This window comes from Haplochromis burtoni, unplaced genomic scaffold (assembly GCF_018398535.1).
Source record: "Haplochromis burtoni strain Fernald_Lab_line unplaced genomic scaffold, NCSU_Asbu1 Contig_11, whole genome shotgun sequence".
Lineage (NCBI taxonomy): Eukaryota > Metazoa > Chordata > Actinopteri > Cichliformes > Cichlidae > Haplochromis > Haplochromis burtoni.
The window spans coordinates 2,736,379-2,750,976 of record NW_024582372.1 but is presented as its reverse complement, the minus strand read 5'-3'; the positions used below and the strand labels follow the sequence as shown (position 1 = coordinate 2,750,976).

The 14,598-nt window shown below is 38.0% G+C and overlaps 2 protein-coding genes across 2 annotated transcripts in view; both read right to left on the bottom strand.

Annotated features, from left to right (window-relative positions):
* Positions 1-5,650, bottom strand: part of kifbp (kinesin family binding protein) — an 8,632-nt gene extending 2,982 nt beyond the window's left edge. The window contains exons 1-9 of the mRNA XM_005915113.3: positions 5,122-5,650; positions 4,744-4,842; positions 4,513-4,592; positions 4,367-4,425; positions 4,104-4,228; positions 1,670-1,763; positions 1,298-1,410; positions 888-1,037; positions 537-611 (exon numbers count right to left, since the gene is read on the bottom strand). Of these exons, the coding sequence (XP_005915175.1) occupies positions 537-611; positions 888-1,037; positions 1,298-1,410; positions 1,670-1,763; positions 4,104-4,228; positions 4,367-4,425; positions 4,513-4,592; positions 4,744-4,842; positions 5,122-5,634 (1,308 nt within the window). The 5' untranslated portion in view covers positions 5,635-5,650. The remainder of the gene's footprint in view (positions 1-536; positions 612-887; positions 1,038-1,297; positions 1,411-1,669; positions 1,764-4,103; positions 4,229-4,366; positions 4,426-4,512; positions 4,593-4,743; positions 4,843-5,121) is intronic.
* Positions 5,651-6,646: 996 nt separating this feature from the next.
* mpc1 (mitochondrial pyruvate carrier 1) lies at positions 6,647-10,111 on the bottom strand. Its single transcript, XM_005915115.3, has 5 exons — positions 9,917-10,111; positions 9,012-9,015; positions 8,391-8,487; positions 7,978-8,110; positions 6,647-7,633 (listed from the first exon to the last, which is right to left on the bottom strand). The coding sequence occupies exons 1-5, from the start codon at positions 9,985-9,987 to the stop codon at positions 7,609-7,611; spliced, it is 330 nt and encodes a 109-aa protein (XP_005915177.1). The 5' UTR covers positions 9,988-10,111; the 3' UTR covers positions 6,647-7,608.
* Positions 10,112-14,598: the final 4,487 nt, after the last annotated feature.

The window sequence follows — 14,598 nt, the reverse complement described above, 5'->3', positions numbered from 1 at the left end:
ATATATATATATATATATATATATATATATACATACACACACACACACAAACACACACTCTTCAATCATAAACAGTGAAAAAACAGGTACTTTTTATCATTTCATTGTTTATTTATTACTTAGTTACTTTGGTTTGGTATTAATGGTCTTTACCACAGAAAGCTGTAAAATTTATGAAAACACCGCTATGCCATTCTTCAGATTTTCCAAAGCCGTCCAGTGGGCTGTATTTAGAGGGTCAATTCTGACCCCTGTGCCTTATGTTTAACACCCTTGACATATGCAGTAGTATCTTGCAGTGCTGTTTGGGCTTATAAATGCTTGCCAAAAACAAACAAATGTGTGCGTTTGTACGCTGCATTTTCTTATGTAACAGAGTTATATGATTATCTGTACATCTTGTATGGGATTATAGTGAATTATTGTGCAACCTTGTTGGGTGTGTGCGTTTGCTTATATGATCTTTTCACCACTCTGTGTGTGTGTGTGTGTGTGTGTGTGTGTGTGTGTGTGTGTGTGTGTGTGTGTACACGTACCTGTGTGACATGATTCTGTCCTACCAAGAATACAGATCTGGCCTCAGTGAAGTCCAAGGGGAACAAACACATCACCTGCAAATAAGAAAGCTAATTAATTTGATTGCTCCTTCTGCATTAGCTCGATTATTAATTTGCAAAAGGCTATGCTTCATTCTTCCTTAATAGTCAGATTTTTTAACTCTCCCCTCTGTAAAAAAAAAAAAAAAATGAGTGAGACTCTGTAAACACACTGTCTACAAGGCCTGCAGCATCATGCAGAACCAGTAGCATTATTCTTCTTAACAATAATACCTACAATATTTACAGTTTTAGTATCAGCAGAAGAATTATCTGGCACAAGATTCAGACCTTCTCTTCAATGCTAGCAATAGAGTCAAAGGTGTCTTCAGAGCCAAACAGCAGAGCACTCTTCCTGCCCTTTTCTTCTTCTTCCTCCTCACGTCGTCTAGCTCTCTTCAGTTCCTCCTGACGATCGGTATCCAGCTCACCGATGTTGTCCTGAATATGCACAAACACATGCAAACAGACTGCATTTTAAGATAAAAACAAAACACCAGTGCAGATTAAAGATGCAGAAAGAGATAAACACACAGAAAAACAGATGTTCCACATGACAAAATACTCTAAGACCAAGAACGGTCAACTTGACGTGACAGTGCTTAAAAAATGTTTTAACTGAGACATGACATTCTGCTGATAAAGTTTTTGTGGTTAGTGTCACAACAAACACAATAAAGCCACACACATCTATGCAGTACCTCTAGCTGCTTCTTGGCATCCTGCAGGAGGTTCAAACAGTATTTTATCCAACATCTTGCGATCTCTGCTCTCTTCTGTCTAAGATGTTCCCTGCGTTCACTCTCTGCCTCATCTGGGTCAGACCAGAAGAGAAAAAGATGAAAAAGAAGTTGAGATATGCCACGAGATAGAGAACCAAGAGCAAATATGTCTGAATGATGTAAGGATGGCATGAGGGGTTCGCACGGACCGTGCCGAGGACAAGAATTTTAAGTTGTCCGCTTTGGGACACAGTTGCATTTTCTCCTGTTTGACTCAGTGTAGCTGATGATGGGTACAAAAGCAAATGAGCAATAATAAGTATTTCAAATTAAGTTGGTATAGATAATTACTCTCTTGTGCTGCAGCCTCAGAAGGAACCTCGCCTGCCAAATCAGAAATAACAGTAGCTGCTGAGAGGCAGTGTCTGCCTTCCATGTAGCGGCCCTAGAAAACACAAAAGCACAGATAACTACACACCCATTTCTCATCACTTCATCTAAAACAAACTACTGTGACAGGCATGGCAATTAAACCAGACATTAAAAATATGCTTCTGTACATCTGAACCATAAGAAAATACATAAGAGCTGGAGAACATTTAAAAAAAAAAAAAAAAAAAAAGCAAGGTAAAGGTTTATTCTCTTTGAACAGAATAAACCTTTCAAGATTTATTTCTTTTAAGGCTTAATCTTGGATATTTCTATAGTAGCAAACAACTACAAAATATGAAGACTGACTCATCTTTATTCAAATAGAAAGTGAAGCTATTGAAATGAGGAATGTCGTTTGGTGTCCGGGGTGGAGGTAGGCAGCATTAACCTGGTGTGTTTTATGTCTGCAGGAGAAATCGGAGCTCCTTGAAAAAGCACCAGGAGATAATGGAAACACCACACGGAGACTTGCTCGCTGTGTGGACGCAATATGAACCAGCGAGCCACTAATGCTGCTTAATTTTACCATGCTGTGTAAAGAGTGGAGAATAGATAAGAGGATAGCTTATCAAGTCAATATTTTTGGCTAACTGGGCCCTGTATAACGAAGTATTTCAACATATTCAGGGTATTTTTCTGTTATCTGAATTTACTTTCCAGGCGATAAGGATAAGAGCTAAAAAACAAGGCTAGTTATCAACCCACAAAATGAATGCAGTGTCTCCTGCATTTGGTTTTCTAACCAACGAACTAATCTAAAAGGGACATTTCACAGGTCACATGACTTTTGTTCCACAAAAGTCCCTATGACTGCTGCTTACTCCGGAGATGTTATCAAATGGTGATTAAGAAGCTATAAAGAACAAATAAAATCTAAAAACTGTGGCAGTAAAATCCAACACTTTTGCAAAAACAACAAAAGATGAATGTTGCAGCAATTTGTTAACAGTTAATCGTTAGCGCACAGAGCAGTAAAATAATCATTTTGTTTTTTAGTTGCCAAGTGGCTTCATAGTGCTGTTTATTTCTTAGGTGACAGCTGCACATTATAGCTCGGAAACTTAAAGTTTACTGACCTATAGCCTAATTAAGCCGATGTGCTTAGTTTTTTCGGCAGATCAAATAGGTACTCTGCAATTCAGTCCGTGTAAAAGAGACTTAGCAGCAGATTAGAATCAAGTATAACAACATTTATACATTTTCTAAATCAATAAATTAACATATGCATATTTCTGTGAGACGCAGTTTGAACTTTCAGTGGTCCTAGTAAGGGATAGCTTAAACTGGACATTATTCTCTCAGCTGCAGACTCAATACTGTTTAAGGGTTTGAGAATAAAGACTAAATATAAAAACAGAAATGAAACATAGACTTGATATGATGTCACCAAGGGCAGTGTAGGGGTGCTGCTTTAGGATCAGACAGTAATGCTTACACAACAATGCAACAGTTTTAAAACTGTTCCCCGTCAAAAGAAAATAATACATACAGTAAATCTGCATGTAAGAATCTATATTTATTACTGAATCAGAAACACAATGACTTTGGATGGTGATGAAAAACTTTAGACCAAACCTACTCTGCCTGCAGAGATCCAAGGAATTTTAGGAATTGTGACGCTATGTTCTGGAGAACTGACTGATCAGTAGACGATGATTTTAGAGCTGTTGATCTCTAATGTGGAACTTAGCCTGCTCCAGACGACGTTACAGTATAAGCTAGCATGACAAGTTACTCCGGTAAGAAGTGAAACACCTTTGTAGTGCAGAAAACTCAGGGTTAGTGCTGAAATTAGCTGGATAAGACACAATCTTTCTTCTTACTACAAGCTTCTGGTCTGGCTGTGTGTGTACGCTATAGTATGTGAGTTCCTGTTAGCCTTCCACAGAACTCTTAAGAGACAAGCGTGACTTCCCACCCTGCACTTTATAAACACGATGGCGGCGTCCAAACCAGGACGCTAAAAAATTTGATTTTCATCTACACCATTTATAAATGAATAAATTAAGATGTCCTGCACGTGTCCAAAGCATCTCAATCTTGCCTCTCTAACTCAAACCTATATTATATTAATTTCTAATCATGTCCATACTGCTGATGAAAATCTGAGCATCTTCCACTCGACACTGCCATCAGCTCCAAACACAGCAGGTCTCACTACCATCTTGTTAAACCTCCCTTTTTACTCGTTGCCATCATCTGTGACATTCTAAGTAACTCTTATGTGACATCTAGTGGTTGTGAATACTGCATGCAGCACTTTTAAAAGAAAAAGCATTTTATATAACATGCAGAATATCTTAGGTTGCAGATCAAATGTCTATAAACAACTTTAAACTGGCTATATGCTTACCTTAGTGATGTAATACTGGGATAGTGTAGCAGCATTTAGAGCCCACTCCATTGGAGTAAACTGATTTAACTGTAGCTGTCTCTGCAGGGTTGTGTGGCAGTAGGTAGCGGCACGCTCAGTTTGACCTGAGGGACAAAACTATAGTTACTATAGTTATTACAAGTAATTTACATAGCAAATTATGGGTCAGATGCATTTTCTTGTTGTTTCATCAGTGTAATTTTTTGTGTGTGTGTATTATCCTTAAACAATCTCATACTCACCCAGGTTTTTATAAACTTGAGCAAGGTAGTACATGGTATGGGTGTAGGCCAACTCAAACCTATACACAAGGAAAGCAGAGAGAGACAAAGGGACTAAATAAAAGCAAGGAAATAGCAATAACCTGGAAATCTGCTGTGGAAGTTACCTCTTAATCCTTTCCTGGTGAGTCAGCAGGCTCTCCTCAGCAGCAAAGTACTCTGTCATGTCAGTGGGAGGACTACCATCCTGAAAAAAAGAAGGAATTAAATGATGAAGAGGATTTACCTATTGTGATTGCAGCCATACTGTGGGGGCAGCATTACCTTCCTGAAAACTAATATTTCATTCAGTCCTCATTTTTTCAAAAATAAACTTTTATTCAGGAAATCAGCCTTGCCTCCTTCATGTAACGTTGATAGATGGATTCTGCAGTTTCGAGGAAGCCCTGTGCAGTCTCTGTCTCATCCCGGCCTGCCCAGAGGATACCCAGCTGGTTCTGAAAACACAAGGAGACAAGACATGAGCATCAAATGATCATGCATCGTCTGATGCTCCTACTATAGCGGTGTGACTCAGTGCTTTATAACGCTTCACAAACACTCTGATGGAGTGTTTTCAAAAATCATCCATAGCATTATAATCACATGTCACAGGGTTAATACATATTCTTATCAGTGATCATACCCTAACTTCTGTATGTAGTGTCATTTTTATTTATTTATGCGTTTTAAATAGCAGCTTTGTATTATTGTAAGAAAGAAACGATCAACGTTACCCTAACGTGGATAAACAGGGACACATTCGAGGACGACACTCTGCATCTCTCCAGCAGCTTCATGCAGTTCATTAGGTGCTCCTGCCCGGCTGGAAGCTCCTCCGTGTCCACATGGTTGACGCCCAGGTAGTATTCCACAGCTCCGAGTTTTGCGGCCCGCAACCCGGCTGGTGAATCACCGCTGAAGCCCTGGCCGAACAGGTCCTCTCTCTGCCCGTCCACCGGCTGCTCTGTCGGCCGTTGGTCGCCGCTCTCTCCGCCGCCCTCCTCTTCACCTTCGCCCGCTTCAAAATTCTTCAGCGAGCAGTATATTTCTCTGAGAAGCTCCCTGGCTTTGTATTTAGAGCGGAAGGGGTCATTTTCTGGGTCGTTTCGTGACTCTATTTCTGTGAGATTTTGGGCGTTCGTGAATTTGTCGCAGATAGCTCTCCATTCGTTGCTGTTGAAGGACGCCATGTTGGTCCTCTTCGGCGTTCTGGCGCAGCTGCGTGCTTCTTGTTGCGTTGCTGCCATCTACCGGAGGTTGCTCTCTCTGGCCATGTGAGTTTCCTTCCTTTGAGTTGTTCCGGTTTTACTCCATTAAAAGCATTGCTTGCCTACATTTCGGAGTTCTATTGCAGCTTTAGATTTTAATTACAGTTATGGTCAAATCAAAAGGTCACTTCACTTTAATCATTTTAAAAGAAACATGGATTTTGCTGTCACATTAGCACATTCACATGAGGTGAAACACAACTTTGCACTCCTGTTTATGGCCAACAAGAATAACACACATCAAGCATAATACATACAAAAGATCAATAAACAATAAACGGGCTCGAAGTGTTAATGCTGTCTTATTTTAATAAACAGCACTGTCATATGCAAAACTAGGATGGCAAGGGATCATTTTAGGGTGGCACATGCCACCAGTCTAGATCCGTTCCTGATGTAGGACTGCTTTCACCTATTTATGCAGGCGGTTTCTTAATGTTAAAAGGAAAGGTTTCCTTCCCATTGTCAACAAGTGCTTGCTCATAATGGTTCATTTGATTGCTGAGATTTTCTCCACATTATTGTAGAGTCTTTATCATATAATATAAATTGCCTTGAGGGGTATGTTTTAATTTGGTACCAATAAAAATGGAACTAAAAGATCAGAGTGCCTCTTCAACCACTGGTTATTATAGTGCAAACAAGCTATTTGTTCAGCATTAAATATGGACAAAATGTTATTGCTTAATATAGTATATATCAACTGTTTTCACTGAAAGCCCTGGGTGTACATGTGAACAAAAAGTCATAAAGAATTCACGTAGTTATTCTGATTTGTACTTTCTATCTTTGCGGGAAAAAAAGTGTCTTCTGTTTATTCAACAGTGGCAATGCTGAGTGTAAATACAGAGAGGTGACTTCTTGACTTTTCCATAGCAGAAATATCTGATGCAATTAAATGTCACTGGATCACCAAGAGTGACAGAGGACATGACTGAGACAAACAAAAAGTTCAAAGTCAAAGTAAAACAAATAAAACTCAGAAAATAAATCAATTTTGTCATAGTCAGTTTATTTTAACAAACTTATAGAATCCAAATATTAATCAGGGAAAATAATGTGAATTATTCAGTGACAATAAATTAATGGGAATGACACATAAAAACACACAGTGCATGTTTGAAAAGCACCAGCAGAAGCAGCAGCTCCTCTTGTCTGGTCATGCCAGATGATAACCTAGCCAGTCTGAGTTTGTACCATGAATATACTGCTTTATAACGTGGACAGTTTCACCACATGAAAAGATGTAACTATTTTGTTTTAAACATATCTATGAAGCGCCTTGAGGCGACTTATGTTGTGATTTGGCGCTATATAAATAAAATTGAATTGAAACATTTGTTTGAATGTATTTTGACAGTTGTGGGAAGCTAGTTTGACAAGTTTCCCACAGATATACTCATATATACAATTTACAGAATAACTTCCAACTCAAAAGACAAACAGCTTAACCCCTGTGTGTTCTGAATTTAACCAAAAAAAAAAAAAAAAAAAACCCACAAAACCCCCCCACACATTTCAAAAGCGTGACCTCAAGTTTGCCAATATTAGACAAATAATCGTTTGTCTTGTTTAAAAGTGTGCCAAAGCAAGTAGATCTTGGGTGCAAGACATCTTACTGTCAGGCTGCTTAGCCTTGTGTACATTCTTCCACATTATATTTTGGTGCGTCATATTGAATGTTGCCAAAAAAATAAAAAAATAAAAATTATAATAATTATTCACACCAATTGACCTTAATTTATAGAGCAAAGCATCAGTTTTTAATCCCTGTTTTTAATAAAGTGGCTGAAACTTAAGATACAAATCATGATAACGTCAAGTTTGTTTTTTTACTAAAAAGAACGGAAGTGCAGCAGTTTACTAATTAGATAAGTTCAGAGACAAGATTTCAAGGTTTAGGTGAGTGTTGAAGCAGCACAGTGCCACTCTGGAGTCCATCTGCATCAGGGACTAAGAGCCCATCTTCTTCTCCATGCTGAAATACAGAAACGTAAGGCATTAATGTTTCTATTACCATATCTAATGTTGTTGGGGTTTTTTGTTTGCTAAAATCTAAAGCACTGCAGTTAAATGATGAAATACTGATCTGGGTCAAAGGTCACAATGGGAAAATAGCCAAAGTAAACAAAAGTTGTACCCTCAGTCAGAATTTGAACCAGGGCTCTTGAATCAGAGTCCTGATATGTGACATCATGTGCACAGACTTTGCCAAAAACACAGTCCTCATATCTTGCAGAGTTATGATCTTCTATGAACAGGTGATTGAAAATTAGAATGTACTTTAAAAGAAACCAACCCCAGAACAGAAAAGTTTCTTACTTGTATTTGATGAGACGGCTACCCTGGATCAGTTGGGCTGACTCATTGGTCAAATGGCAAGCGAACAGTAGCCAGTTGCGGGGTTGCACTTTGTAGGCAAACCTCATGAACAGCAGCGAATAACAGCACAGAGCTGAGGAGAGAAACCATACATTTAATAGAACCATATTTTCTTATATACCTACTACAGCTCTAACGTTAAGTCTTTATATAAGACTCTTCGGCATCTTAACAGGAAAGCAGATGAAAGAAAATCTTAAAATAAATCAATAGACCAGTGCAGACATCACGGCTTCTCTCAAAGCCTTCTTAGTAGCCTTGAGATAAAAGAACCACTCACAAAATATATCAATACTAACTAGAAAATTATTAGAATGTTGCATGTATACTGGATGTATCTGTGACCATCTTACCAAAGGTCATTCTGCCACTGATAATTTCAGGGCTCTTCTTCATATCTGTGATGGCAGCGATAGGAAGACCCCAGTTTGCTACAGGACCCCAGAAATGCTGCAAAAAGTCACAACAGTCATGTCAATGTAGAGAAGATACAGTTACTAATAAATTACATCAAAAGGATAAAAGTAGAAAAAGGGAAAAGAAAAAATAAGCCTTAATCTATTAAACAAGACTTTTCGAACACCACAAGCAGGAGAAATAATCAAAACTAGCATAAATATTTTTTTCTTCAACCACTTTTTCTAAAGTGGGCTTTAACTCCTTCAAGCGTAAAATTCATTTTAATTTAACAAATGGACAGAAAATGCAAAAAAACCCACAAACAAACAAAAAAAAAAACCCACACCTTCTGCTGCACAAGGTAGCACAGACTCATTGTTTTAACTATATGTGAATCAGTCAAGCTTGTGCACTTAAAGCCAGACATAACCGTAAGATAAGGATCTAAAAACTCAGTGTCATATTTTTTAAGTTAACACTGTATATGACATACAAGATCAATAAATAGTAAGGTACAGTTAAAACTACAGCCTGTCACAGAAAAGGATATACTAACAGAAAAGATGGTAACTTACTGTGCTGTTTGGCGTTTGTTTTATTTTTTTTCAGTTCCACATAAAAAAAGAAAACAAATAAAGATAAGTCACAAAGACACGATGTTTTTCACACATCATTACAACTTCAAGTAGGTAGCAAATGTCAATATAATTTTGCATTTCTTAGTAAGGATATAATGAACGAGGTAGCATTTTAACACCCGCATAATTCGGTGGCAGCTGCAAGTCCTTAACAAAAGTAAGCAGTAAAACTCGTTTGTGCAGACTGCAAACACACAGTAGTTTTGATTTAAAAGTACAGATATTGCACAAGTATACACCAGACGTCATAACGCTTGCCCATCGATGGTTTTAAAGTGTTAAAACAGGCGAAGCTCTTCAGATAACAGTGATAACAACTGTGTATATTTGTGACAAACGCAAACAATGCTGACCAAAGATGCAAAAATTTGGCCTTTACTCCAAATTTCAGACCTGTGGCTAATATGTGGCATGTAAACACACTTACACATTTACCAATATCTTGACAAGTAGCAGGAGCAGATTTCTCCGCCAGCTTTTGATGCAGATTCAGACTTTTAAAGCAGTTCACCACCATCTTAAGAAGCTAACGTTGTTTCACCGTCAGGGTTCGGCCCACTTTCTAGGTTACCTGTTTGTTTTAGTGGCTTCCTTATAAGTTAACAATCAAGCTGATAATGTGGAGAAAATACGGGAGACATGGTCGCTCTTGAAAACAAACCAACTTAAAACGAAGTAGAAATCTATGCATGAAGAGAGATATCAAAAGAAAAACAAACTGTTTAAAATGTTCATTAAAATTTTGTTATAACTTTAGTTAGGGCAGGTGAACGTTAGCTAACTCTGCATGACTAGCTTAGCTGCCGTGCTAACAGAGAAATGTTCCGGCTTCTGACACAGACCTCATCAAGTAGTCCCTGAACTCCTTGCTCTTCAAGTGTTCAATAGCTTTCCGTGCAATCGTCCCTGCCATGGTTTCACGTTAGGCTGGTGTCTGTCTTGGGCGAGAAGAGCGATCTTTATATTTCTTTCTGTCGGCTGAAGGGCGACTGGGAGATCCGCTCAGAGGACGGTCAAATTTCCAACCAATAACATTACGTTTTACGACGCTGACGTAAATACGTGGCTCGACCTCAGACGGCTGGGTGCTGCCCAGCATAACAACCAATCACTGGAGACCGGCACTCCTGTTAAAACCAACGCCCACTATGGCAAATAAATAAATAAATAAAAATTATAAGATCAGGTCAGAACTATTACTCCAGGTAAGGCGAAGTAACTAAAAAAGTGGTGAATGTGCCTTTCTTTAGTCCCGTGTAAAGGTTGGCTGACACTTTAGGAATTGCTGGAAGACGGCATCTGACCTCTAGAACTTTAGACTACCAAAATATAGTTAGCAAAGATGTTGGTGTAAACATGTGTAAGTCAGAGAGGATATCAGAGACAGATATACTTTAGATGCTTCAACTTTTTCAGTAACAAAAAATAAGTATAACCTCCGGGGGGGCGCGCACGCTTTTGGCGACATCAGTTTATGAGGTAACTGAGTTTAGCGTTTACATTTTTATTTAGTACTGTTTCAAGGTGATATGCAGTAGAAGCCAGCTATTTCTAATAAAAAAAGAAAAATAACGACATCTTCTTAGTTAGGAGTTTCATGATAAAACAGCTTCCTCTTCTCTGTGGAGATTTGGGTGAATGTAAAGTAACCAGAAGTAGTATAATGTGAAAGGCAGAATTCACAAACAGAATTCTTCCGAAATGGCTAAGGCTCACCTTTAACTGATTTTGAAACTACATCTGTCAGTATCTCCACGGGACTCTAGAACCAACGCTCTCAGTTCAGACACACACCTCCTCAAGAGGGATTGGTTTATTTTGAATGATGTAGAAGTTCACACTGGAGTCACGTTGTAGAAGATCTAACCTGTATCTGATTTAGATGCATATGAAAGTAACCCTAATCAGAATTTAAAAAAAGAAAAAAAATTGCAATATTCATGCTTGTATTTACCCCATACACCCCAGTCAAATATGTAAAAAAAAAAAATTGGTCACCTCCTTCATTGTGAATGCAGCCAAAGTTTGGGACAAGCCTAAATGTGTATTATATGTCTGCTGTAGACATATGGTTGTGTTATGATCTTGAATTATATAATTTTTCTTTTATTAATTAAGTGCATTTTCTTGACATTAAACCGAATACATATGGAACAAGATGTTGCACTTGTCCACCAAACCCGGTTTTCATCTTTAGTTTAGTTTTAGCAATTTAGTTTTGAGCACAGAAAAATGAGCAGCAGCAGCAGCCGTAATCAGGCAGTGTTTTGAAAACCTTCATAGCACATAGTGCTGGTGTGTTAAAATTGGTCCAGGATGACAAAAAATGCACAGGTGTTGTTTTTAAAATATCCTAACGGAAACACATCCGCTGATTTCCATTTGAATTTAAATAACAGTTTTTATCTTTACTTGAATTTACAATCATAAAAAAAAAATCACAATTCACATTAAAATATTTTTCTCTCATTAAAACCTCAAATCTGCTCTATCTGTCAAGATTTATGAGTCTGAATCCAGACATAAACTAATCTTTTGCAGTATTTTTGTTACACGTACATTAATGTAAAAAGCACACATGCAAATATTGCACATGCTGCACACATACTCTGATACTTTTCCCTTTCCTGTTTTTAATGTAATCATAATTAATTTGTTATTCATTTTCAGGGGCACCTTTGTACAAAGCAGAAATGGCATTGTCAATCACACATCAAACATGAGCTCCAGTTTGGTCAATGAACTCATTATTTGATGTGCACAGTGTATAGAATTAAAACAATTTGACTCATGGTATGTTAGTAATGCCAGCATCCCACTGTGTGTGTGTGTGTGTGGGGGGGGGGGGGGTGGTCCTGCTGTTGTACATGCTGGATCATTGTCGTGGCTTACTGAGAGACTGACTCGTGCTTTTCCTGCTGTGATGAGTCAGGGGACACTATCTGTTGTCTAGATTCATGATTAGGTTGGTGCACTCAAACAACACCAGGGGGCAGTATGTGAACATCATGATCTTAAAGCAAGAAAGTAAAGGTTAGAGAGTTTGCCATGAAAAATCGGATTCTGTGTACTTGTACCATGAAGAAATCCCCCCATAAATAATAAAAAAAAATAGATAAAAAAAAATAAATAATTAACTCGGTAATGAATTCTGATTTCAGAATGTTTGAATTAAATTTGAAGTCACTTTTGTTAAACCATTTACCCACTGTTAAGAGGTGCCACCTGGCTTCAGTTCTTAAAAGGCAAATCTTTTTGTCCTTTAAAGGTCTAATTCAAATAAAAAATGGGTTTTGGTACTTGAGAAGAATGTACATGCCCTCAAGTATTCACCCCAGACAGCTGCAATGCAATAACAGTTTCCTTCACCAGGAGAGATGTAGACCTTAGTGATGGGTCAGTCGCGAATGAAATGGCTTAGAGCCGTGGGGTTTTTTTTTGTTTTTTTGGGGGGTTTTTTTCCCCCCTTTCTCTCACCCTCTCTCTCGCACTTTTTTTCCGCTTCACTCAGCATGGGAGCCTTGTGCTTTACGCTGGGAAGAGGGGGGAGAGGCGGTAGTTACACTCAGTAGCACAGGAACAGAGCAGGAGGGAGAGAGAGAAAGAGAGCCAGGGACAACAACGTCACATTAGAAAGGTATAGTAATCATCCACAACTATTTTCAGTTGCAGATGATAAAGGATTCAGAAAGTTAGTCATGCAGGTTCATATGACAGAGAATATGCATGTTCTTTTTGTTTTCACATTATAATTTATATTTAATTGTGTTGTGGTTTGCAGTGTTTTGTGTGTTTCACTTTAAATTTATAAAAGGAAAAAGCTGAAAATTTAAATAGTTAAAAGTTGAAATGTGAATAGTTGATTTTTGTATTATATGATTTATTTATTACATTTTATGTGGAGTGAATAAATAAAAGTATATTTACGGTGGCCCCTACAGACAAAGCACATACAAACTTCAAATCACGTACAAACCCTGAAGCACGTACAAACCCTGAAGCACGTACAAACTCCAAAACACGTAAAAACACGTACAAACTCCAAAACATGTAAAATCTCCAAAACACGTAAAAACTCCAAAACACGTAAAAACTCAGAAGCACATAAAAACTCAAAACACGTACAAAAGACAACAGAAGTGCTCCAGGATGCTAAGGGCAGTGTTGAGCTTTTGTTACCTAGTGGCTACACAAGCCAGCAAGTACCAACGACCGGATTTGGTGTGTGGTAATAACAGGTAAATGAACTTTTTTTTTTATTATTATTTTTTGACTATATATGAATGCTTGTGTATAAATACACAAACAATACACATATGCTTTCATGCTTTCAATTGTGTAATTTAAGTGATCTAGGTAGCTCTGTTTGGAAGTTCAGTTCATGCTAGAAATGTGTTTTGGAGTTTGTATGTGCTTTTTAGAGTTTATACATGTTTTGTCTCTAGGGGCCACTGTATATATTTATATATAAACATATATAAATAAAACCACTTTTTTTTTACATTAGTAATTCCTTTTGTGCATAATTTTATATTATTGTTAATAATAAATTAATTAAAGCAACAAAACAACCTGAAGAGCCGGTTCGGAGCCGAAAGAGGCGGCTCTTTTTAGTGAGCCGAACCGAAAGAGCCGGTTCTCTAAAAAGATCCGGAAATCTCATCACTAGTAGACCTTGAACTGGGAAGTATGAAGTATGCCTCAGGTTAAGTCAGTGGTTCCCAAAATTTTTGCTAAAAATGTGCGCCCCCCCCCCCCTTCCGACGTGTGCACGCGCGCACGCACAAACACATCCTCCAACCACACACACCCATATTTTGCTCCATTGCGGTTTCTTTCACACCTCAAACATTTAATAAACAATTAAGCAAATGCAAGTAATCTGCAATAAATTATAGGTAGTAATAAAATAAACTACTAACTCTTTTAGGCTATGTCCACACCTACACGGGTATTTTCGAAAACGCAGCTGTTTTGTCCACATGTAAACGGCGTTTCGAATCACCGAAAACTGAGATTTTTTTAAAACTCCTTTTTTTCGTTTATGTGTGGACGAGGAATACAGAGTTCCTCGCAATGTCAAAGGTATGTGCCTTTTTTCACGTCACGCTGTGCACACGTTATTGTTTACATGAGATTAATTGCAGAATGGCAGAGACAAAATACTGTTACTGTTAATCTGACTATCTTCAGGTTTTACACGCTTACATATACACGCAGTTACTGTCCCTCCATTTAGAAAGGCAGAGGCGTCACGATGTGATTATTTTACTGTAGTTGGGTTTTTTTCATGTGTAATAATATTCAACATTGCTATCAATGCATTTTTCAAAAAATGCTGCTCTGTGCAAAATGGGTTTAAAAACATAAACAACTGTGGGACACTATTTGTTGTGATTTGAACCGGGGGACAAATTGTGGTAGGATCAGCCTGATATTATTTGTATCCTGCTGTAACTTTACTGTATAAAGAGCTAACATCTCCAAAATGTCAGGAGTAGTTAGTCATTACAACAAGTGTTTG